Source organism: Mixophyes fleayi, chromosome 3 (genome assembly GCF_038048845.1).
Source record: "Mixophyes fleayi isolate aMixFle1 chromosome 3, aMixFle1.hap1, whole genome shotgun sequence".
Taxonomy (NCBI): domain Eukaryota; kingdom Metazoa; phylum Chordata; class Amphibia; order Anura; family Limnodynastidae; genus Mixophyes; species Mixophyes fleayi.
The window spans coordinates 189,154,704-189,181,490 of NC_134404.1; the positions used below are offsets into that span (position 1 = coordinate 189,154,704).

Below are 26,787 nucleotides of genomic sequence, written 5' to 3' on the forward strand. Positions count from 1 at the left end.
TCTGGAGCTGGACAATAATCTGTTTTGCAAGACACAATTAGAAAAATATTAAATATTCTTTTTTAAAATCCCTTTTCTTAATAAGCTTATGAATTATATCCAATATGGCGATTACAACCAAAATATAGTAAAAACACAGAAGGCAGCAAGTGTATAGGAGACTTATATATAAGTATATATATTTGAGTTCTTTTCTAGCACTACTTCAGTTTACATACCGATGCAATAAATAGGATGAAATCTCACAATCATTAGACATGTTCAGGATTTCAATCAAGAAAAGTATTTTGCAAGAAAAAAATATATATACTCAAATATACTAAAAAGTTATATTTCTTAAACTGAATTGTAACATTACTAGAACATGGCAACAAAATACTTCACGAGATATTAAAATGCATTCTAACAAAGACAGAAATAACCAATGGTTGACGTGGAAATTTAGAAGTGGTGCTATGGAAAATGTAAGTGAATGGAATTTGATTGTTTTACAATGAAAACAGTAGGAGAAGTGGCAGTATGGCATACCAATGTATACCAGTCCACTTCAATTACTGGAAATAAACCGAATTGATGAATCCAATCTCACTCTGCAAAATTGTATTTATAATTATAACATTAAGGGTCATTTATAAGTCCAAAACTACAGGTCTGTAGTGAATATGCCGATTTATGTCATCACATAAAGAAAGTGTCTGCGTTTATCCTACACACTGCATATCTGTGTGTATCTAGCAAAATAAAAAAATGAGGTATTGGTTCATATTTTGATCAAAACATTTAAGCCTGCATCTCAGGAGCACCTCACACAATGCAGGTCCTACACTGACCTATATGCTTCAATAACCATTCAAATGCAGTTAAAATCAGATGCGCTCACACCCCAGGTAGAGAGGCTTACATCTAGCAAGGGCTGGCTTGTGAGCAGGGCAGGCTGGGCTGGAGGGCAGGGGGGCATCTGTCCCCCCGGGCTAGTCCCATAGTGCACTACATTGGGCTAGGTCACTTGCATTTTTTTCCCTTTAAAATAGGCCGCTGAGTCGAGTCTTGCCCCTTGGGCATCAGCTTATATAGTATTTTCAGAAGGGACCTTTGCACTTTATGCAGAAAAGCACACATCTAGGCACATTTTGAACAATGTGGTTAAAACGAACATACAAATGCATATATACAGAATTACAAATAATATGAATATGCACGTCTGCTTATTTTGCGGTTTACAAATGACCTTTACCATCTGCAATTAAAAAAAAAGTACCTAATTGGTGTCAATCTGTTCTCAATTACCATCATTGTTTGATAGCCAAGCTGTGACATCTAAGCTTTCACATGACATTAATGTTTACAAACGATATGCATGAAAATGGGAGAGCTATGAATCCATTTACTTAAAAACAACTAGGCTGAATAAATACTTCCTATACGGGATACGTTTGTCTCAGACTTCCAGAACACCCATCGCCTGCACAATCAATTTACTAGGTACTACTGGCATCAATGACCTTGCAGCACAAAGTAGCTCATGCCTCAGTAATGCCACCGAGTTCCAGACTACATAATAACTGCTTCTACTGTGAGTACATGACGGGTAATGTAATGAGAAGGAAGCCTGATATTTGTCACAGGTCACATCATGCATGTTTCAAGTATGGCACTCAGTAACGGAAACACATAAAATATTACATGTTGGGTCTCTTCTCCAATAACAGTGTATTTTACTTTATATTTCATTTTACATTTATGCTAAGTAAAACAAAGTCCTGTCACACAAGGAGAAAACAGCCGTTACATCCAATTGAAACAATGCATAGCAGTGCTAAGCAGTTCTATGATACATAGTTATGTGGCAACAAAACCAACTAATAATTTGCACCTAATAGAAGAAACTGAACCACACAATTGTGCAATATCAGTGAAAAGTTCCTGTTCTGCTGTCAATAAAGTTCAAGTTAATGTTAAGTTACTATGAGAAATATATTTTCAGAATACATTTACACATAACATTACTTATTACAAAATGTTTGTATTTACACGTGTGTATCTTATATTTTATCCAGAGAAAACTAGATTTTATGTTGCTTTTTGAAAATAAAGTGTAATGAAAAATAAATATGGAGACAAAATGCTTAAAAAAATAATAATAATAAAAAGATTACAAGTGCAGCTGGAAAAAGACCAGAGAACCAATATGACAATCTGCTGTGTTGTGCTTTGGCAGGACTGACTGAATCATTTGTCGTAGACATCCAGCAGGGAATGAAGTATGTAAACTATGAATGGTATGTGTGCCGTTCTGATGCTTGGCACAATATAATATAAAGTGTTTGAAAATAGCTGTACTTTTTAACTCATTATAGGAGGAGATTCAATAAGCCACGAGGTTCCCTAGTATCGTGCAGTAACATATCCGCAAGGTAACCAAGGAACTTCGCGGCTCACCCAATCTGCCCCAGAGTGTGAGATGTGCACATTGGGTGTTATATATCCTAGTAAAACATGCTGTAGGCATTTTTAACTTGAGCGTGAATAACTGTAACTTCTTAATAAGTACTTGTTACCTACTCAGCATAAGCAGCCATTGTGTAGGTGGAACCAACATCTAGCTTTCCAGTTCACTAGGAACTAGTGACATTGTTGAGGCAGGAGGCACAAAATACTTTAAGTCTGAGTGATATCACTAGACCCATATTGGTTCAGCAAACACAATGGTTCCTTCCCCTGTGTGCAAGTCACAGACACACTTTAAGAGCCTTGTAATTAATATACATCACATATTTTACTGAAACAGTTCACTTTAATGGTGAGGGGAATTAAGGTATTTTGTGACTAACCACTCAAAAGAGGACTTTTAAATAAACTGCTAAAACATGATTTAAAAACTGTAATGCAAATTTTATAACTCACTGCTGATATGCCAACCTCTAATCATTACATTTTGCGATACAGTGTAACTCTTTGGATGATGCTCTGGAGAGATCTCTTGCACTAGAGTGAATAAAGAGCTGACAATGCATTAAGCTGAGGTTCAGGTGTACATTTTGTATGAATAAGCTAATGGTTGAGTTGTACAGATAAATTGTACTACAGTTTAATTTACTTCAGCCACTCCTGAGTTGGATCTTGCATTTATATCATCTTTCCTGATGCAGGCTCATTGATAGTTTTTTTTTTGTTTTTTTTTTTATAATTCTGTTAATTAAAAAAAATAAAAGCAAGATAGGAAATTTGGAACAGTAAAAGTTCCTGTTCTTGACATCCATATGTAAAACTGCAAAGTTCTGTGAACAGAACACAGTGTTAAAAAGGTGCATTTGTGTTTTGCTTTGTCTAGTTTTTACAAATACAAAACTATACACAGCTAGAAAGCTTGCGGTTTTCTTTATACAATGTATAGTTCCATTCGGCAGTCTGATAAATAACTTTCACTGCTACGGCATGGAAAAGCTGCACAATGAATATTTCCTTTAAAAAAAAAAAAATCTAACAAATAAACAAGATAAGTGCTGGCATTAGATCACATTTTCTGATCAATGTGACTGCAACAAGAAACAAAGAGGAGATCATGAATGACGGTAGTTCTTCAAACCCTTGTTGATGTCTATAGACAGGGAACACAGTTGAAGTTCTGAAAAACCCACAGATACATTGTTCTTCCTGCATCCTATATGAAAATAATACAGGTTCTTCCAACTGGAACGTTTGTTGTGTGTGGATTCTTCTTTTTACGGCTCACCTTCCTAGTACCTGTGAGACTGATGGTATTGTGAACCCTGTTGAGATGTTGTGGAGTAGCCCAAAGTATTCTGGGGCTGAGAAGTTCCCTGAACGTTGCTTTGGTAACCCAGACGTGAAGTGGAGTGCTTTAAAAAAAAACAAAAGGCAAACATTATTATAAGTTTTTACTATCATTTATTTATTTTTATGTTATATTTATGTAACAGTATCTAATATTTGTCTGATCCTCATGTAAAAGAATTCGGTATTTCGATTGTAAGCTTTCATAGAGCACCCATTGGCTACACCCTAACTTAATAATCATGAGAACGCAGCCTATCAATTTACTCGACCAGGGGCATAAGTAAAAATTCTAAATGAAAATATTGATTTGAATGATTTCTGATCTATTTCATTGAATACTAGTTGCTGGTGTTTTGCATTTTTTTTATCTACTGACTGTAATAATTTTTATAGATGTTTTAATTTTTTAATATTATTTTATGTTATTATTTCTATCTTTGATTTTATTAAGCTTGGTCACTGAATTGAATCTGCAACTATTATTTGTTAGAATTGTGTTTGTTTTTGATACACATTTATCTCTGCAATTATGACACATGGACCAGAATTATTATTATTATAATTATTCCTCTAACAAGTATTATTAATTTTTAATTTATTTATTATATTATGTTTCTTTATAGACCTTACATTATTAAGTGTAATGTTAAATTAATCTATATCAGCTGCTATATAATTAATCTGTAATTGCTACTAGTCAGCAGGGGTTTTAGGAAATCTTGCTTTCAGAGTCTCTATTTATTCCTCAGAAGAAGCTGTCCTAATGGAGAAACACATCAGGTTTTTGGGCTTTATGAACCTTGTTGGCATATGTGATTTGTATTTACCACCTTCCTCTATTGAGGTGTCTGTTTACATCGAAGTGTTGGGGAATTGCCAATTATTAGAGAACGGTGTCGGAATCTGCGTTCCCAAAGTGGTTTAGTTCTTTACCCATCTGTTTCTTGATGCCTCTTCTATTAGGCAGGGAAGTTTCATGCACTAAACTTGAGTGAGGAACTGCTCAGTGTATCTCACAGCTTGAATCAATTTGCTGTTTATTTCAGCACAGGTAGTATTATCAGGGCCTGATCAACCACTAGGCTGACCAGGCTGCAGCTGGGGCGCTGGGTCCCGGGGGGCGCGGCACTGTGGGTATTTTTTTTTTTTTTTAATTTTTTTTTTTTTCTTCATTCATATTTTGGGGGGTCGCCGCAGGGGGGTGGAGGGCTCGACGATCAAAAGCATTGGTGGTCAGTGGTTAGCAACACACAGCCAATCGCCAGGCTGCCTGTTGCTGTGCAGCAGACAGGAAGCAGGACGTCTTCACTTCCTATCTGCTGATCTGAGGAGAGGAGCGACGCTGGCGCAACTACAGGTAAGTGAAGGGGGGAACTGCCCTGCATATCTATAGGGAGAGGGGGGAACTGCCCAGCAAATCTATAGGGAGGGGGGGAACTGCCCTCCATATCTATAGGGAGGGGGGGGGGAACTGCCCTGCATATCTATAGGGAGGGGGGGGAACTGCCCTGCATATCTATAGGGAGGGGGGGGAACTGCCCTTCATATCTATAGGGAGGGGGGGGACTGCCCTGCATATCTATAGGGAGGGGGGGAACTGCCCTGCATATCTATAGGGAGGGGGGGAACTGCCCTGCATATCTATAGGGAGGGGGGGGGGAACTGCCCTGCATATCTATAGGGAGGGGGGGGGAACTGCCCTGCATATCTATACGGAGGGGGGGAACTGCCCTGCATATCTATAGGGAGGGGGGGAACTGCCCTGCATATCTATAGGGAGGGGGAGAACTGCCCTGCATATCTATAGGGAGGGGGAACTGCCCTGCATATCTATAGGAAGGGGCGGGGGAACTACCCTGCATATCTATAGGGAGGGAGGGAACTACCCTGCATATCTATAGGGAGGGGGGGAACTACATTGCATATCTATAGAGAGGGGGGGGGTAACTACCCTGCATATCTATAGGGAGGGGGGGGACTACCCTGCATATCTATAGGGAGGGAGAGGGGGGACTGTCATGCATATGTATAGGGAGGGAGAGGGGGACTGTCATACAAATCTATAGGGTGGGAGGGGGGGGCTGCCATGAAAATCTATAGGGAGGTAGAGAGGTTGATATGTATGAAGGAGGGCAGAGGAGGGGGGCTGATATATGTGACTGGGGGAGTTTTGATGTGACGGGGGGGGATAGCTAGCTAGCAGAGTGGAGGTAAGGAAAATAGCTGCAAGGGGGATGGATGCAGGGTGGGAGGTAAAGAAAATGGCTGCAGCAGGGGTTAAGGAAAATGGCTGTGGGGGGGGTTGTGGTTAAGGAAAATGGCTGCAGGGGGTATATAAAAAATAGAGCAGCTTTGGGGGGCAGAATCTCATGATTGTGTGGTGGTCACATGGGTGGTCTCAGTAATCACTAGAATACTAAATATTAGTGAGATGGGGCTGGTAGAGGTTTCTATTTGATTGACAACAAATATTCAGATATTACTTATATATGCCTGTCCAATGGGGTACTTTTAGCTGGCCATAATGGAGTGTTTTGTTTTAACTAAAGGGCCTAATCATTCAGGGTTTGCATTATAATACATTTTTGCATTTTCAAAAAAGGACGCCAACTTTCCAGAAGCCAGCGAGAGGATAACAAAGTTGCAAGAGAGAAGAGCAAGGACAAGTAAGAGACAATGGCACAATCTGTCTAAATTTGAATGCTGGAGAATACACCTGAACATTCATATTCAGGAGTGTTCCTATACACCTATATATTCGGAGGAGGGGAAGGGGGGGGGGTGCTGCGGCCGTATTAGCCTAGGGCGGCCAGAACCCTTAATCAGGCCCTGAGTATTATCCAGCACTCTCAAATGATTATATTCAGAGCATGGACAGTTGTTAATAATATGGGACTTCTATGTTCCTAATCAACATGGACTTTTATTAAAGAACTTTCGTTCTCTGATGATTACCTATGACACAATATTACCTCCTACTTTCTTTATTTTGGTAATTTCTGTACCTAAGGAGATTCGATATGCTTTTAAATGTCATGCTAAAAAGATATAACATGTGAATTGAATATTGCATTCTATTTATTGCCACTAGTCTCCTGCATATTATTTTAAATTAATTTATCTATGATATTTTTCTTGTCATCATATGTAATTAAATTCCCCTTTTTTCTTTTCTTCTTCTTCTTTCTTATTTTTTGTTCGTTTTTAGTTATATAAATTTTAGGTATATACTGCAGATGCTGCTCTTAACCATTAATTGCACAACTAAAAATTACTCACCACATAGCCAAAATCAGGTGAGGGCTGAAAAAATGTATCCCGAGGGGCAAGACTCAACTGAGCAGCTGATTTTAAAGGGAAAAAAATGCAGCTAGCCCAGCGACCCAGGCCAAGGTAGCCCACTATGGGACTGGCCCAGGGAGCAGATGCCCCCTGCCCCCTAGCCCAACCAGCACATGGGCAAAATTTTAGGCGAGCCCAATCACCTGTAAGCTGAGAATTTAAAATCCCACCAACCCTCTGTGACCTTACCATTTGTAAAGTATGGCCCAACACGGTAATGAATTTATTTAATACGTGCCTGAACTATTTACAACTGCACATGCCAGGCACTGTTATTCTGCAGGGTCCTGTGCATTGCTATGGCTATAGTTACACTTTGCACTAGACAGTTTGTTCCTTCTACAGATTCCTAGAAAACTAAACAGACAGCATGCTCATAAATATTGTCTCAGTCCACAAAGTGGCTGCCCACACTCTATGTAGGCAATGGGTATACTTTAAACAATGCAATTGTAAATTTTGGCAATAACAATATTTTTTACTGTCATAAAAGTACACACAATTTTACAACTTTGGACTATTGGACCACTAAGTGACAAAGTAGGGAAACACTTGTAAAATATTAATATCTTTTTAATAATCTTTACAGTCTGGATTTAGAGGAAGGAGAACAGGTTATTTTGTAATAACTGATGCACGCCGTTCAATGTTACTTGTCTAATACAGAAAGAAGTGTGGCTATGCCTAAACAAGGTTAAGACAGATAAAATGTCTGGCCTGCATGACATCTACCCACATGTGCTAAAGGAACTAAGTTCAATAATTGATAGATCACTACGTCCTATGTCGATTAGTTTTCATGAGTAGGTAGGTTTCAGATTGGATATTGGTAGTGCAATGGATAGGATATATTTGGATTTTTTAAAGCATTTTGTCATCTTCCACATAAAAGTCTGGTAAAAAAGATTAACATACCAGATCTAGGGGAAAAAAAGATGGGTAGAGAATAGGTTGAAGGATAGAAGACAGGGGGAAATCAATGCACCTGTTTTGTTTAGCGGATTTGAAATTGCAGAATATCACTAGCGATTTTCACCTCCAAACCACTAGATGGACAGCCGCCTGTGTCTATGCCCAGCGCGTCTGGTTGCCTGCGAAAGTTCCAGACACTCGGCGCGGCCTTCTGCGCATGCGCGTCCCATTGCTAGGTAATGGGACGCTACTCAGAGTCTCTGCGGCAGCTAGGAACAGTGCTGCCGCCCACAAACATTACTATTGGCTCCCTAAAACTTTATAAGGCACTTCCTGTTACCGCACCAGTGCCAGAGTATCAGGTCTTCCTGCCTCCAGCATTTTCTGTGTTACCAGTTCCAGCATTGTTCCTGACTTTCCTCGTTTGCCCGTGAAATTTCTGACCCGGACCGTTTGACCACCCCTTTTGGATCTCCCTTTGTACTACGCTACCTGAACGTTACCGACCCAGCTTGCCTCACCATCCCTCCGGATATCCCTGTGTACTTCTATTACCTGAACAAAACCGACCCGGCCTGTCTGACACCCCCTTCTTATATCTTGCTGTTGACTTGTGGAAGGACCGCGACCTGCGTGTCCCTGCAGCGGAGTCCATACCTCCTTGCGGGGGTCCCTGGTGAATACCAGGGGTACGTTAGATTCCGCACCTTCTTCTGAGTTGCGCCAACAATAGCAGGTATGCAATATAGTTGTGACAGTATACTTTGGCCATGACTTCGGAGGGGTCTGGTGAACCGTCGGCCCGAGAGTTACTTCTGCACCTGGCCCAGCGGGTTGAACAACAGGAAGCGGCCCAGGCTCATCTCCTGCAATGTGTGCAAGGTATTGCAACCCATTTTGATGTCTTACAGGGTTTCTTACCAACTACTCCAGCCATAACCTCCTCTGCAGTTGCATCCTCCAGTGTGGTTACGGTCTCTACAGCAGCTTCCAGTCTGCGCATTCCGACACCTGAAAAATTTGACGGAGGTCCCAAGAGGTGCAGGGGTTTTCTGAACCAATGCACCATTCAATTTGAATGTAATCCAGGGGCCTTCCCATCAGAACGCACCAAAGTTTATCATCTCCCTCCTCAGCGGTCAAGCTCTCGCCTGGGCCTCATCACTATGGGAACGAGGGGATCCCCTCCTTAGCAACACAACCTCTTTCATCGAGGCCTTTAGGAGAGTCTTTGATGACCCCTGGAGAGTCGCTTCTGCAGCCATTAGTTTATTGAATCTTCGTCAGGGCGACCTGTCCGTGGGACAATATGCAGTTCAGTTCAGGACTTTGGCTTCCGAGTTGAAATGGAACAACGAAGCACTAGTGGAAACTTTCTGGCAGGGTTTGGTCAACCGTATTAAGGATGAGTTAATCTCCAGAGAACTCCCTGCAGATCTCGATTTCTCAATGTGTATTAAGGTGGATTTGCGCCACCAGGAGCGCACGCAAGATCGTCCCTCTGGTAAACGGTTCATACCACGGCTGGCTGCTTAGATCCAGAATCCCATCCTGCCAGTGAACGAACCTATGCAAGTAGGACGCTCTAAATTGTCCCCAGAGGAAAGGGCGAGACGCCTTAAGCCACGTCTGTGTCTTTATTGTGGAGATCCGGGACACCTTCTGAGAGTTTGCCCCAAGGGGCCAGGAAACTCTTCCTCCTGAACGGTGGCAGGAAGGCCGCTCTAGGAGAGTCCACTGCTGCTCCCTACTCCAAAAATTCCCCAGAATTTCTTATGCCTGTCATCCTGAGCACCTCTAAAAGTCCTTTCTCTACCATGGCCTTTGTAGACTCCGGTTCCTCCGAGAACTTCATTTCTGCGGATCTTGCCTCGCAGCTCCAAACACCATTGGAATCCTTGCCTCAACCGTTATCTTTGACGGCAGTCGACGGTAGTCGTATCACTAACGGCTCCATCTCTTCTCCAGTTCGGTTGATTGTAGGAGCACTTCATAGCGAGATGATGCAACTTTTGGTTCTACCCAAGTCCATTAACCCCCTTATCCTGGGGCTATCATGGTTAAGGATGCATTCACCTCAAATGGATTGGGATCGCACTCAGGTTACAGCATGGGGATCTGGATGTCTTCATAGATGTTTGTCCAAGGTTCTGCCCCCCAAGCCTCAAATTAAGGCCCACTTCAAGCTATCTAATCTTTCTGCTCCATATATGGAGTTCCAAAATGTATTCAGCAAGATTGAAGCAGAAACCCTGCCTCCTAATCATCCGTGGGATTGCGCTATTATTTTGTCTCTTTACCAACTTAGGGCGGACCTATCCGTTATCTCGTCCAGAGACGTTGGCCATGTCCCAATACATCACGGAGAACCTAAAAACGGGGAGTTATTCATAAGTCTACATCCCCGGCTGGTGCAGGCTTCTTCTTTGTCAAAAAGAAAGATGGGTCTCTTCGTCCTTGTATCGATTATCAACCTCTTAATCACATCATCGTCAAAAATCGATATCCACTACCTCTCATTTCTGACCTCTTTGACAGACTCAGTGGATCTCAAATTTTTTCCAAATTTGACCTCTGTGGGGCCTACAATTTGATTTGCATCAAGAAAGGGGACAAATGGAAGACAGCCTTTAATACCAGGGATGGGCACTTCGAGTATCTGGTGATGCCCTTTGGCCTCTGTAATGCCCCAGCTATCTTCCAAACATTCGTCAATGATATCTTTCAGGACCTGTTATACACTTCTGTGGTGGTTTACTTAGACGATATATTAATATTTTCTAAAGATTTGAAATCCCATCAGGAACAAGTGAAGGAGGTCCTACGTAGACTCCGGAAACACCACCTCTACTGCAAGCTGGTAAAGTGCGTGTTTGAAGTAACGCAGGTACCGTTTCTTGGATTCATTGTGTCAGGTCAATGTCTATGTATGGATCCCACTAAGGTGACAGCCATCCTGGATTGGCCTCAGCCACAAGACCTTAAAGCGATTCAAAGGTTCATTGGCTTTGCAAACTATTATCGCCAATTTATTCAGGGATTCTCCTCCATCATTGCTCCAATCACAGCCTTAACCAGGAAGACTGTCAATCCTAGGGTTTGGTCCCTGAAAGCTACTTCTGCCTTCGCAACTCTAAAAAAGGCATTCTCTTCAGCTCCAGTTCTTTTCCCAGCCAGACCAGGAACAACCCTTCAAACATTGTGGCTCTCACCAGAACCAAGCCTTCCTCTCCTCCTCCAGGCCGCTCATTTGTGGAACCCCACCTACGGCTTAAGACTATGCAGTGAGCTCATTCATCCCACATTGCCGGTCATGCTGGAATAAAAAAAAGAGTACAGCATTTCTTTGTCGTCGTTTCTGGTGGCCTACTGTATGTGCCGATATATGCAAATTCATTTCTTCCTTTACCACCTGTGCCCAACACAAGACTTCTAGAAAAGCTCCGGCAGGACTGCTTCGTCCACTTCATATTCCCAACGTCCCCTGGGAGAGTATGGCTATGGATTTCATCACAGATTTACCTCCCAGTGCATGGTTTACCACTATCTGGGTGGTCATTGATTGTTTTTCCAAGATGGCACACTTTATTCCTCTCTCCGGATTACCCACTGCCGGTCGTCTTGCAGACATCTTTATCTAAGAGATCTTCAGGTTACATGGCTGCCCTAAGGAGATTATTTTGGACCACGGAGTCCAATTCACCTCCCGGTTCTGGAGAACCTTTTGCCGTAATCTGAGTGTAGAACTAAAGTTCTCTTCGAGGTATCATCCCCAGAACAATGGGCAGACTGAGCGAATTAATCAGGACCTTGAGACTTTTCTTCAGTGTTTCACTTCTGACAACCAGAATAAGTGGTCCCAATTTCTTCCCTGGGCAGAATTCTCCCATAACCAACATGTTCATGAATCTATCGGATTCTCCCCGTTCTTCATTGTATATGGAAACCATCCTGTCTTTCCGGATTCCTTTCCAGTATCCTCCTCGTCAGTTTCAGCTGTAGATACCCTCTATCGAGAGTTTGCTCTTATTTGGGCTAAGACTAAGACAGCTTTACTCAAGGCCACACAGCATCACAAGATCTTTGCAGACCACTATCGTAGGTCCACTTCCCTCCTGAAAATAGGGGACCAGGTGTGGCTATCCACCAGGGACTTGAAATTAAAAGTTCCTTCGATGAAGATGGCTCCACGATTTATTGGTCCATTCTACAAGTCATCAATCATGTGTGCTATAAGTTGAAACTGCCTCCTTCCCTGAAATGTCATAATACTTTCCACGTATCATTACTGCGGCCATTGGTACTCAAAGAATTCTTTTGGTCTTCCTGCCGACCTCCACCAGTACAAACTTCTACTGGAACAGAATTTGAAATCAAATGGATCTCGGCCTCTCGCATTCTTCATGGCAAACAGCAGTTTATCGTCCATTGGAAAGGATACGGTCCGGAGGAGAGATCATGAGTAGACAAGCAAGACCTTCATGCCCCCAGGATTCTTAAGAAATTCCTTCAAACAGGAGCAGGAGGAAGAAGAGGAGGGTATACTGTCAAGTGCTGTCCTGCTGTCTCCTCGGGACGGCGGACGGCCGCCAGTGTCTATTCCCAGCGTGTCTGGTTGCCAGGCAACCAGAAGTGTAAGTTCCGGCCGCTCACCGCGGCCTTCTGGAACAACGGGGCGCTACTCATAGTCTCGGCGGCAGCTAGGAACAGCGCTGCCGCCCACAAACATTCCTATTGGCTCCCTAAAACTTTATAAGGCACTTCCTGTTACCTCACCAGTGCCAGAGTATCAGGTCTTCCTGCCTCCAGCGTTTTCTGTGTTACCAATTCCAGCATTGTTCCTGAATTTCCTCGTTTGCCTGTGACCTTTCTGACCCGTACCGTTTGACCACCCCCTTTGGGTTTTCCCTTTGTACTACGCTACCTGAACGTTACCGACCCGGCTTGCCTCACCATCCCTCCGGATATCCCTGTGTACTTCTATAACCTGAACGTTACCGACCCGGCCTGTCTGACACCCCCTTCTTGTATCTTGCTGTTGACTTGTGGAAGGACCGCAACCTGCATATCCTGCAGCAGAGTCCATACCTCCTTGCGGGGGTCCCAGGGGCACGTTAGATTCCGCACCTTCTTCTGAGTTGTGCCAACAATAGCAGGTACGCAATATAGTTGTGACAATATTGTGCCCTCTATATATTAATATTGGCTTTTTTTTAATAATTAATAATTGTCCCTTATTTTCTGTAGTGCAGATTAAGAAATGCCTACCATCTTCTTTTTTTAATCTGTCGCAATCCTCCATAGGAGCTTCCCCCGGCAAAAAAAGTCAATATCCGGTAAGCCCATCAATGAGATCAGCTGCACTCTCTCATCCAGACGGAGCTAACAAAGAACTCCTAACATCAAAAGGATCTGCAGCCACAATGTTCATGATTCCAACATCAGGCTAGCTGTCAGGCGCCGCCCCGCTGCTCCTTCAGGACGGCTGACTGTCTCTGCTCCCGTCGCGTCTGATTGCCAGGCAACCAACCGCAATACTTCCGGCCGGACCGCCGCTTCATCTGCGCATGTACATCCCGTAGCTAGGCAACGGGACGATATTCTAATCTCCGGCAGCGGACGATGACAGCGCTGTCGCCTCTCTTCCATTGGCGGTCAGTATTATTTAAGGCAGCTCCTGGCTCCATGCCTGTGCCAGAGTATTATGTCTTTTCCTTGCTCCAGCGTTCCAGTATATTTTGGGCTTGTCTGACTACTCTTCTGATATCTAGTGTCCTGTTTGACCCAGCTTGCTTGACTATTCTATTTGGATTCCCCTTGTGTACTTCATTTCCTGGAAATTAACGTCCCGGCCTTTTTGACCTCCTTAGAGATTTTCCCTGTGTACCTCGCTGCCAGCATGCTACCTGAACCGGCTTACCTGACTACTCTAATTCTGTATTCGACTCAGTGAAGGATCGCGACCTACGTGTCTCCTGCAGCTAAGCCCATACGTTCTTGCCGGGGGTTCCTGGTGAAAACCAGGAGGCACGTTAGAAGAAAAACATCGTAAAAAGACTTTGAGGTCCTGGTTAATCCGCTCCATTTGGCCATTGGTTTGTGGATGATAGCCGGATGAGTACTTGAGGTCGGAACAAAGTGTTTTACAAAAAGCCCTCCAGAATTGGGAAACAAACTGCACTCCACGGTCTGAAATGATTTTGATTTCACGAGGGCAGCCATGGATTCTGAATATCTCCTTAATAAAGATAAGAGCCAACTGAGAAGCAGACGGTAGAGCGGGCAAAGGAACGAAGTGGGCCATTTTAGAGAATCTGTCCACAACGACCCAAATGATGGTGAACCCATTACTGGGGGAAGGTCAGTGATGAAATCCATGGATATACTCTGCCAAGGAAGGTCTGGAGTAGGAAGCGGTTGTAGAAGACCTTTTGGAGCCAATCTGGGGTTTTTACAACGAGCACACGTAGCACAGGAGGCCACGAATTTTCGTACGTCAGAATGCAAGGCCGGCCACCAATATCTTCGACGAAGAAATTCATAGGTTTTCTTCACCCCGGCGTGTCCCGCCAGTTTGAAGGAATGTGCCCACCGTAGAGCTTTGGCTCTTAGATTAGGCTCCAAGAAGGAACAACCCCTAGGAGGTGTCCTAGAAGAGGTGTTGGTAAAGGCGATAATCCTGGTGGGTGTTAGAATCGGCAGCGGCTTCAGGGAAGTGCAGAGGTCAGTGTTGTCGAAAGATCGAGACAGAGCGTCCGCTCGGATGTTTTTGGACCCAGGATGGTAAGTTAGAATAATATTGAAGCGTGCGAAGAATGATGCCCATCAAGCTTGACGTGGGTTGAGGCACCGAGCTTCACCGATATAAAGCAGGTTCTTATGGTCAGTTAAAACTGTTACTGGATGACGGGAACCTTCTAAGAGATGTCGCCACTCCTCAAGGGCGGCCTTGATTGCAAGCAACTCCTTGTCGCCAATGCCATAATTCTTCTAATGAGACAAGAATCTTTTAGAGAAAAACCCGCAGGGGAGATGAGTACCCAGTTCGGATTTCTGGAAGAGCACTGCCCCAATACCTATAGCGGAAGCATCAACTTCCAGAAAAAAGGGTTCTGATTGATTCGGTTGAGAAAGGACTGGTGCCGACGAAAAGGCTTGCTTTAGGAGGTTAAATGCCTTCAGGGCATCGGGAGGCCAGTCTCTGGGATTGGATGATTTGCGGGTCAGAGCGGTTATTGGGGCAATAATGGATGAGAACCCCTTAACAAACTGCCTGTAATAGTTGGCGAACCCAATAAATCTTTGAATGGCTTTGGTGCCTTGAGGAAGAGGCCAACTGGTAATGGCGGATACCTTTTTTGGATCCATGCGTAGTCCTGATCCCGAAACAATGTACCCAAGGAAAGGGAGTTGTTCAACTTCGAAGATACACTTCTCTAATTTGCAGAAGAGTTGATTAGCTCGTAGTCGGGATAAAACTTCTTTAACGTGAAGACGATGGGAGGTAATATCTTAGGAGAAAATTAAGATGTCGTCCAGGTAGACAACTACAGAGTGATATAAAAGGTCTTGGAAGATCTCATTAACAAAGGATTGAAAGACAGCGGGGGCGTTAATAAGCCCGAATGGCATAACTAGATATTCAAAATGTCCGTCCCGCCTGTTGAACGCTGTCTTCCACTCGTCTCCTTGACGGATTCGTACCAAATTATATGCCCCTCGGAGACCTAGTTTTGTGAAGACTCGGGCTCCGCTGATTCTATGAAAAAGGTCCATAATTAGGGGCAAAGGATAGCAATTCTTTATGGTAATTTTATTTAGTTGTCGATAATCAATGCAGGGGAGTAGAGAGCCGTCTTTTTTTTTTTAACAAAAAAGAACCCTGCTCCGGCCGGAGAGGAAGATTTTCTGATGAACCCCCGGGCTAAGTTTTCAGAGATATATTGTGACATTGCTTGGGTTTCTGGCAAAGACAGGAGATAAGTCCTACCACGAGGAATCTGTTTTCCCGGAATTAATTCAATCGGGCAGTCCCAAGGGCGATGAGGTGGAAGAATCTCTGATCTTTCCTTGGAGAAGACATCCTTAAAGGTTTGGTAGACCGAGGGTAGTGCGGTTGTCTCGGAATTGGTCTGAATAAGGCAAATGTGGGGACGTGGTGAGAAGATACACTGATTATGGCACTGCGGACCCCAGGAGATAACTTTGGCACGAGCCCAGTCAAATTGTGGAGAGTGGGCCCGGAGCAAGGTAAGACCCAAAATTAAAGGATTGACAGATTGTGGTAACACTAGGAATTGGATCCACTCTTGGTGTAAGGCTCCAATCCGCAACTGAACGGCACTAGTGATGCTAGAGATGGTACCATTGCTGACGGGGTTGCCGTCCACAGCTGTTAGCGTTAGCGTCTGAGGAAGGTCCAGAATGGATAACTGGAGTTGTACGGCAAGAGAGGCCGAGATAAAATTCCTGGCGGCACCGGAATCCATGAAGGCTAGGGTCTGCTGGGGTCCCTTAGGACTGACCAGTAGAACTGGCATGAGGAACTCAGGATTAGAAGTTGAGTAGGGAGTGGAAACAGCTACTCCTAAGGCGGCCTCCCTCTTACCGTTTAGAAGGAAGCATTTCCCGGTCTCTTAGGACAGAGACTTAACACATGTCCAGACTCCCCGCAATATAGACACAGTCTCTGTTTGAACCGTCTCTCACGCTCCTCGGGCGTCAATTTTGAGCGACCCAGCTGCATTGGTTCCACCGTAGCCGAAATAGGATTTTGAAAGGTAGGTGCCAAGCGGGGAGGACGTCTTGTGAGAGATCTCTCCGACGTTCTTTCCCTGAAACGTAGGTCAATCCGGATACACAGGGAAATAAGGGTATCCAGGTCAGAGGGGAGTTCCCTGGTGGCTAACTCATCCTTGATCCGGTCAGTAAGGCCCTGCCAAAAGGTAGCGATGAGGGCCTCGTTGTTCCATCGACGTTCCAAAGCAAGGGTACGAAACTGTACCGAATACTGACCGACTGAAGATTCAACAGGTTAGAGGCAGCTGAGGAGATCCAACCAGGTTCATCGAAGACCTTACGAAACATCTCAATGAATGCTGCGGAATTCTCTAGTAAAGGATCGTTGCGCTCCCATAACGGTGAAGTCCAGGCCAATGCTTGTCCGCTGAGCAGAGATATCATGAAGGCTAACTTGGTGCATTCAGATGAGAAGGCAGAGGAGTTGCAATCGAAATGGATTGCACACAGGTTGAGGAAACCTCTGCATCTCATAGGATCTCCGTCGTACTTCTCCGGGAAAGGAATTCTAAGCACGGTAGAATGAGTCAAAGAAGAAGACGGAGCCACTGGAGCCACTGCGGCAAGAGAAGGAGCAGTGGGAGGTTCCGTCGGGGGAGGTTGGACCGCCTATAGGGAGTCTAGACGAGACATAATCCCTTGGACACACTGAAGTAAACGAGCCTGGTCCGCCTCCTGCTGTTCCACTCGGCGGCCCAGGTGGATAAGAAGATCCCGAGCTGAGGGCTCACCTGTTCCATCTGACGTCATGGCCAGAGTATACTGTCACGAACTCAAAATATTCTGCTTACTGGTTTTAGCACTACTCACCAAAGTGGCGCGGAGTCTAACGTGTCCCAGGTCTTTGCCAGGAACCCCTGCAAGGAAGTATGGTCTTAGCTGCAGGAGACACGCAGGTCGCGGTCCTCAGAGGGTGCAACCAGTGAAGCGATAAGATGGAAATGGTGTCAGGCAGGCTGGGTCAGAACCGAGAGTCAGGATATGCCACAGGGAGAATTCAATATCGTAGTCAGGAATAGCCGGGTCAGGTATCAGAAGCGCAGGAGAGAATGGTCAACAAGCCAGGTTCAGTACACAAGGAGCACAGACGAAGGGTAGTCAGGAGCAAGCCGGGTAATACACAGGAATCACTAGAGGAATGCACAGGAATGCTGGAGCTAGGTGGGACCTAATACTCTGGCACTCTCCAAGTGCCAGAGTGATCTTTTTATAGGGCATCTCCTAATCAGTGGCTGAACACCACCGCCGGAACTACAGAGAAGCGTTCCGTTGCCTAGCAACGGAACGCGTGACCGCCGACCCGGAAGTGCGCTCGGTTGCCTAGCAACCGAGCGCTCTGCAGCCTAGCAACCGAGCGCTCTGCAGCAATAGCAGGCGTCCGTCCCTGTGCGACGGACACAGCACGGGGACGGCGCCTGACAGAAATGCTATGTTTACATTCCAACATAAGAACCTAAACCCAACCTTGAAACATGATGGTGGCAAAATGATGATTTGGGACTCTTTTGCTGCCATGGGACCAGTGTGGATTGTCATTATTAATGGAACTATCAATTCTGGATTGTACCAGCAAATTCTAGAGGAGCATGTCAGGGTATTTATCCGTGAACTGAAGCTCAACAGAATGTGGGTCTTGCAACAAGACAACAACCCTAAACACACCAGCCAGTCTACAAAAAAATGGTTGTAGCAGGAACAATTCATGTTTTGGAATGACCAAGTCAAAGCCCAGACCTTAAACCAATTGAAATGTTTTGGCACGACTGGAAGCGGGGTGTTCATGCAACATCCATGAGTTGAAGCAGTTCTGTAAAAAGGAATGGGCCAAAATTCCTCCCAGCCGATGTGTGGGACTGATCATCACTTACCATAAAAGTTTGACTGAAGTTATTGATGCACAAGGGAGTCACACCAGTTACTGAAAGCATAGGTTCACATATTTTTCTGACAAATTTTTTTAATGTTGGATCATTTTTATCAATAAATTAATGAAAAGGTATATCCTTTTGGGTGTTATTTGATGTATTGGGTACACTATATCTATTTTTATGACAGAGGAAGATCTGAACACATTTAAGGTCACATTTATGAAAAATTCTGAAAATTCTAAAGGGTTTGCAAAGTTTCTAGCAGAACTGTGTGCTGTGTGCATCTTCCACTAGATGCAGTCAACATTACATTGGCCAAAAAAATGGATATTAATTACCTGAAATGTGATCCATATACTAAATCACGAAGGAGAAGCAAAGGACAACAGCTTTTCACCTTTTGATGAAATTAGTAATCAGTCATTGGTCTATATATAGGTCAAAGAGTCTCATAAAAAGTACCCATCACTGGGTTCTAAAATTGTTGCCTCACATTTAAATGTTTAGAACTCAGCATACTCTATTCTTTTTATTTTTCCAGTACAATAGATTTAATCACAATGCATGAAAACCATGGATATGGATTAAAAATGCATCACTATAGCACAAGTTAATTTGTGGGAGAGAGCCCTGAATGACACATGAGCAAATGTTTCTGTACCCACACATTCACTATTTTGTAGAGCTTCTCTCACCAAAGCCAGTATATTTACTGCAGCAAAGTATAAGAATATTCCAATATTGTAAAGTTTTTTTTGTTTTTTTTAAAGTTTTATTTTTAAAAGGTCAAAAACAAGCATCAGTCCAATACAGTATCCGTAACAATCAAGTCAAACAAGTTCAAGGACCTATGCATTCAGTGTATATCATACAGAACAGAAACATGATATTGACCAAATTTTAACTGTAGGGAGAGAAGAGAGAGGAAACAGAGAAAAGAGAAGTTGGTCAGAGAGAGATAAACCAGTTAGACTAGGGGGGCGGTGCGGAAAAACCGCCAATAGAAAAAAAAGAGGGGCAAAGCAGGAGAAAAGGAAGAAGAAAGAAAGAAGGGGAAGGCAAGAGATGGGAGGCGGTAAAGAATCGAGGAAGGATATCAAGTGGAGTGTTGCAGGGGAGTCAAATGGCAAAAGGAGTTTGAACTTGAAAAAATGACATCCACGGTGCCCAAATTTTGTGAAATGATTTAGAAGTATTACGCAGTATGGATGTCATAAACAGGGCCGCCGAGAGGGGGGGGGAGCGGGTACATTTTACCCGGGCCCGGGCTCGCCGGGGGGCCCGGGCCGGTCCTTCACTACTATTTTTTTATTTTTTTTTAAACATTTTTTTCTTGTGTTTTTTTTTTTTTCATTTTTCATTTCTTCTATTTTTATTTTTTCTCCGGGGGGGGGGGGGGGGAGGGGGTCTGTTTCGTTCGTTGGTGGGGGGAGCTGAGAAAAAAAAAAGAAAATATATACTCACCACGTGATCGCGGCGCCGCGTCCCTCCTCTCCTGTCTTCTCTAGTCACACTGACTGTCGGGCGTGACATCATCAAGTCACGCCCAACAGTCAGTGAGGAGCGCCGCAGCCAGACACAGGACAGGACCAAGCAAGCAGCATGAAGAAAGAAAAGAAGACAGAATAAAAGAAAAGAAAAGAAAGAAGCTAAGAAAAGGTAAGTAAAGATAGACTGAAAATAATAATCTGGGGGATTATATATATATAAATAATAACTGTATAGGCCCTTAATCCAGAGGTAGAAAGCTGTGTGCTTATAAAAACACATGAGACACCTATGGGAACAATTATATCCGCTTGGTCTTAAGCAAGCTTCATTTTAGTTAAATACATAATCACAGTTCTTTATATGTGATCCAGTATATTTATGTAGTGCAATTAGGTATCCAAATCAGCAGGACATAGTAGTTGCAAAAATGTTAATTTGCCTCTTAAATACTCTTTTTCAACAAATAATAACTTCTAAAGCCTAAAAATATGAGTAGGGATAGATGTTAAGAACTACATGTAACATAAAATTTTTTTTATTGTGCAATTGATCAATACAATAAAAATAGATAAATCTTTGAAAATCCTTGAATATCAGGGACAGTGGGGACCTATGGGAAAGCTTGGTCTGTGATCTTGAAAGTGGACAACGCCCCCCAATGTATGACCACACCCCCGAATTTATTTTGCGGCGCCGTTTAGGCTAGCTACGCCCCCACGACACATTGACATGCCCCCAAATGTATGACCACACCCCCGTAATTGCTTGCGCCGCCGCTAGGCGGCGCAAACATTTTTGGGCTTACTCGACTATGAGGGGGCCCCCATGAATTTGTTGTACCGGGGCCCTGAATTCCTCTTGGCAGCCCTGGTCATAAACTCCATTTTGTATGAGTGCCAGACTCTATTGATAATGGCCTGCAGAGTAGGCACGGTGGCCTGTTTCCAACTGGTGGCAATGTGACACAGCGCTGCAGAAACTATATGGCGGAACATTTTTGTTTGATGTGTAGTAGCAGATTAAAATCCAAGTGGGAGAAGGAAAAATCTAGGAGAGAATGGGATGTCAACCTGCAGAATCTGAGACGTGAAGTCCCTTAGTTCCATCCAGAATGGGGCAAGCTTGGGGCACTGCCACCAGATATGGAGGAAGGACCCTTCCGACGAACATCCTCTCCAACATGAGCTGGATGTGTCCGGAAAGATTTTATGCAATTTGGTTGGGACCAGGTACCATCGATAAAGAAGCTTATAGGCGTTTTCTTTCAGCTTCACACAGATTGAGCTAGAGGCCGTGTTAGACTTTATTTCATCCCAATCCTCTCTATCCAAGGGGCCTTCCAAATCCTCCTCCCAGGCTCGCTCATGGGAGTCTTGGATGTCTACGTTAGGGATTCTCAGTTCCCAATATAATTGAGATATAAGGCCATTTGTAGAGGATCGCCGGAGAAAAAAAGTGATTCGAATGAGGTCAACGGCCTGATTCTTAAAGTTAATTTAGTGGTGGAGTGAAAATTTCTAAGTTGTAGGTATTGAAAGAAGAAGGTGTTGGGAATAATAAATTTGGTTTTTATGTCTGCGAATGAGGGAAAAGAAGCGTCTTTAGTGATATCATTAAGATAATAAACATCATTCCTTTTCCAAAATTCAAAGGATGAACCTATACGACCTGGTGGAAAATCTGGGTTGTCAAAGAGAGGGATGATTGGACTAGGAGCCTGGGCGAGATTAAACTTTGTGTTTGCTCGGTCCTAGATTGAAAGCGAATGCGATACAATTGGGTGATAAATAGCGGGCCGAGGACGCTTAGTGCGAGGGAGCCACAGGAGAGAGGAAGCGGAAGAAATACCCAGGCTTTTAGCTTCAATTGAGACCCAGACTCTGGAGGAGCCTGAGGAATTCCACAAAATACATTGGGCAAGTTGCGCTGCCAAAAAATAGTTCCTAAAGTTGGGGACCTCCAAGCCACCGTCCCGTGTCGATCTTTGTAGAACAAGAAGCCGTACTCTTGGGTGCTTCCCATCCCAAATAAATTGTGAAGTGTAGTGTTGTAAGAATTTGAATACATACGGGGGGATGCGTATGGGAAGGGCTTGAAAAAGATATAGTAACCTGGGTAAAATGTTCATCTTGACTGAATTGATGCGTCCAATCCAGGAAATGAGATTCTTACTCCAGGTTTCTAAGTCAGATTTAATTTGGGATAATAATTTTGGGTAATTAGCTTGGAAAAGCTGATTATATTGTTAAGTTATATAAATACCCAAGTATTTTATCTTTTTTTGGTGCCATTTAAAGGGGAATTTTTGAGTAAGAGAAGATCTCATACTATCTGTGAGATAGAAATCAAGAGTTTCTGTTTTTTGAGGATTGATTTTGTATCCCGAAATATAACTGTAGGTTTTGATGTCTGCGAGAAGGGGGGGGGGAGAGAAATAGTGGGATCCGAGAGAGTCAAAAGCACGTCGTCAGCATATAATGATATTTTATGTTCGGATTTCCCTGTTTTAACTCCATGTATCGCCCTGTATGATCGGATCTTTGCTGCTAATGGTTCAATTGACAGGGCAAAGATTAAAGGCAAGAGTGGGCATCCCTGCCGCGTCCCATTAGAAATCGAAAATGGGGGGGAAGCGACTCCGTTGGCCACTACCGTTGCTCTAGGGGACTGATACAAAGCTAATAGGCCGTCTAAAAACTGACCAGAAAAACCCATCGACCTCAGGACCCTAGACATAAAGGTCCAAGAGATGCGATCAAACGCTTTTTCTGCATCAAGTGCCATTATTAGTGATGGTGATTTACCAGAATGAATAGAATGTATGAGGTCAATAGCCCGTCTGGTGTTATCTATAGCTTGTCGACCTGGTATAAATCCAACCTGGTCTGGGTGGATCAGGGAGGGAAGAAGGGTGTTCAAGCGGGTAGCTAAATATTGTAAAGTTTTTAATGACAACGTCTGCTCAGGCTTGTGTCACAGGTGATTGTAAAACACTGAATTGTATAGCCAGAAAAAAGTAGCGTTTTAAACTCTAAATAGTGACAACTGAATGGAAATGGTGTTTCTCTGTCACACAACAGCTGTCAAAAGTTAACAAACAGCATTTTGAAAGCCAAAGATTTAGGAAGCACTTTTTGAGTGACAGGCAAAATTATTTTGTATTTAAATATTTGTATTGTACTCTACATAGGCTGTAAAACATTCCATTACTGTGGCTGCATACATACCTACTCTTGTGGCACTACCATTAACACTTGTATGGACATCTTATCCTTGTACATTAATGAGCTAAGGTAAGACACCTGTAGTATTGGTCAGTGGATAGAAATACACTATGTAAAGTGTGCGCTATGTAAAAATCCTCTAACACTGCAACTTAATACTTATCTCAAATTACATTCATCCTATGACATGTATTTTTCCCTACAGGTGAATAACAGTGGTTTAGTATTACATGGAAAAATATGTCACCAGTCTGCTGAGTCTACTTATCTGACATTCAGGAATGGAAACATTAAGACTGTTAAAGTGTTAGTTGTGAAAACCACATTTACTGTTATGTGTTGATTGTGTTGTCCCACTAATATTCAGTGCCAAGCACAAGGGCAAAATTCACATACAGTATAATATCATAATCATCACTTGCTCTAAACAGCACATCACAGTTTATGCATAATACCATACCACCTTTAGAAAACTAGTACAATAACATACAATATACCAATTAGTTTTATTGAAGCTTATTAAGGTGCTATATATCATATCAAGTTTGATTTTCTGATCAGGTTTAAGACCATCAAATGTAGAAACCTAACGTCTTCACACAATACATATTGCACAATAATACCCCTATTATTATTATCATTTATTTGTAAGGTCCTACTCTGCTCCATAGCGCCAGACAGTGGGGAAAACAGTACATACATAAAACTGGTACATTCAAGTTTGACAAAATAAATGCAGATGTAAAAACAAAGGGTCGGATGGGCCCTGCTCATGAGAGAACTTACATTCTAATTGGAAGAGGGCATAGCTAAAACAAGAGGAACGAGTATAGCTCAGAGTGGAGATTTGGCTAGTTGTGATGATACATTGATGTGAGAGTAGTGTAAGCTCTAAAAAAAAGAGATGAAGAGATAGATCTAATAGGGCAAGAGGGAGAGTATTTTGAGATATTTGAACTGTATGAAGTAGTGGTGTTTTTGAGGGGTTTGCATGTAAATGTGAGTAATTAGAATTGGCTTCTCGAAGACAGAGGAGCCAGAAACTAAATGATGCAGCTCTCCAACATGTCTTAATATAACATGTTCAGTTAGATTCCTGGTATGGCCTACACCCCAAAGACTGAGATTACACTTTTTGTTCCCATTCCCATCAATCTTTTTCCCAAAGTAATTTACTTTTATTTAATTTGTCACGAGATATCATGCTGTGATGATACAGTAGTAGAAGACTCCATATTGAATTTTCGGGCAAAATTAGACCCCCCCCCCACCTGGATTAAGTAAACCATCGCAAAATCTTGCCTTTGTCTTAGAAGTGAAATGCCAAGGAGCTATAGGAAGGTAAAGTGGTTGTATGTGCATAACACCTTGCATGGAAGCCTGCACTTCTGGTAAATTGCAACCCTCTTCTGAAAAAAGACAGAGACAGAGGACCTCAGGACTTTAAATGAATGGAGTTTAAATCAACTATCCAACATGTTCAGAAAAGTGACCTTCCAATATGCCACCCCTGGAAAGAACACCGTTGACAATGCCTTATCTTGTTGGTTTCTGTCATCGCAAGTGAGCTCTTTGTTCATCTCTTATGGTTGATGTTTGTCTATATGGCAGTAAAGTGGCTTAGTGGTTAGCACTTCTGCCTCACAGCACTGGGGTCATGAGTTCAATTCCCGACCATGGCCTTATCTGTGTGGAGTTTATATGCTCTCTCTGTGTTTGTGTGGGTTTCCTCCAGGTGATCCAGTTTCCTGCCACACTACAAAAACATACTAATAGGTTAATTGGCTGCTATCAAATGGACCATAGTTTCTATGTCTGTGTGTGTATGTTAGCGAATTTAGACTAAGCTCCAATGGGACAGGGACTAATGTGAGTGAGTTCTCTGTACAGCGCTGCGGAATTAGTGGCGCTATATAAATAAATAAATGATGATGATGATGATGATATGGGCTTTTCCAACAACAGAAGATAGATGTCTTCTGACTAGACCGTTTAGCACTGCTCTAGCACATTTAATTGGAATCCTGGCTTCCGCTGGAGACCAAAGACCCTAAAGCAGTCATGAAGAGTGACAGTGTCCAGCCTTGAAGGCTAGCATTTGTGATCATGAATGTGCAATACCACATGGCTGTCTACTTTGAGCCATCAAAGGAACGAGTGGCACTTCCTTGGAGTTCTTTGAAGTGACCTCGCTAGGCTTGTGGTCCCAACAGCTCATTCGCTGAGAGACCTGAAATGAACTAACTCGCTCATTGAGGCTTTGAGCAGAAGGGAGGATTGTTTACCTACCCCACAGGAATGTGTGGCGAGATGTGCAAGTTCAGCAATAGCTGGCCCAAAGATTTATTCCAGGCTGGTTTTACCAGATCCATGCCCTGCTCCCCTGCCGTCATGTGAGGCTCTCAGCCTTGCACGTTGTGCATAGGTCATTGGCATCTGATAAACCCTGAGGCAATATTGAGTTACATATGGAACACTTATAAAATGTAACAAACACCTCTCCTTCAGATTCAACTCGGGAATTGCTCCCTTTATCAGACTTAACAGAAAAAGACAATACAAAAATTAAAACTACATTACACAAACACAAAAGAAAGCGATTCCTACAAAGACAGACACAACTCCAGCAAGGGAGTAGAGACTGAACGCACACAGATAACCTCTGTAATATTAATATTTTCTTCAGGAGAGATATAAAGGAGGAGCAAGAGCTGCAAGTAAATGTTTCTGACAGTTTTGGTTGGCTTGTCTCAGTGAGGAAAGGCTGCCAATGAAGAGGTGCGAGGCTGTCTGGGCTTAAGAATGATAATCTCTGTGGCAACACTTATAAAATGTAATTATTAGACTCCTCCATATTAAACTCTGGATTACTCTTTTATCAGACCTAACAGATAAAGATAACACAAAAATGACATGGAAGTTAACTTAGCTGAAGCCACATTTCTGGTGCGCAGTCCGACATTGAGGTGGCAGATACCGAGACCCACTGAAGGCAGTCCCTCAAAGGAAGCGGGAGGAGACCGGAGAAGGCACCTCTTCAACCAGCTCCTAACATACAACTCCTACCATGAGGCTATCAAGATGCAGGCCACGTTGGTGGTGATGAGGTTAAATTAAGCAAATAAAATAAAATCCATCGCCGTTAGAGGCAGTGCTGATGGCACCCTACTCCTTTGGGCACTCAGAAAAAAATGAGTTCTCTGCAGGAAGGAGGAGTTTCAAAGTTAGTGAAGAAAATTTAAATTGCTAAACTCCTGCCAGGACCCTCTATCTGCCATAGGATGCAAGAGAAAAATATTTGTCTAATTTAATTCAAATGAAATGAAATGAACTGAACTAATGAACAGTCCTTT

At 43.2% G+C, this 26,787-nt stretch overlaps 1 protein-coding gene across 2 annotated transcripts in view; it reads right to left on the minus strand.

The window, feature by feature from the left end:
• Positions 1-373: 373 nt before the first annotated feature.
• The window catches only part of CDK19 (cyclin dependent kinase 19), a 206,215-nt gene continuing 179,801 nt past the window's right edge, over positions 374-26,787 (minus strand). For both annotated transcript variants that reach the window (XM_075202923.1, XM_075202924.1), the window contains one exon: positions 374-3,860. In XM_075202923.1, coding sequence (XP_075059024.1) covers positions 3,738-3,860 — 123 coding nt within the window. In that variant the 3' untranslated portion in view covers positions 374-3,737. The remainder of the gene's footprint in view (positions 3,861-26,787) is intronic.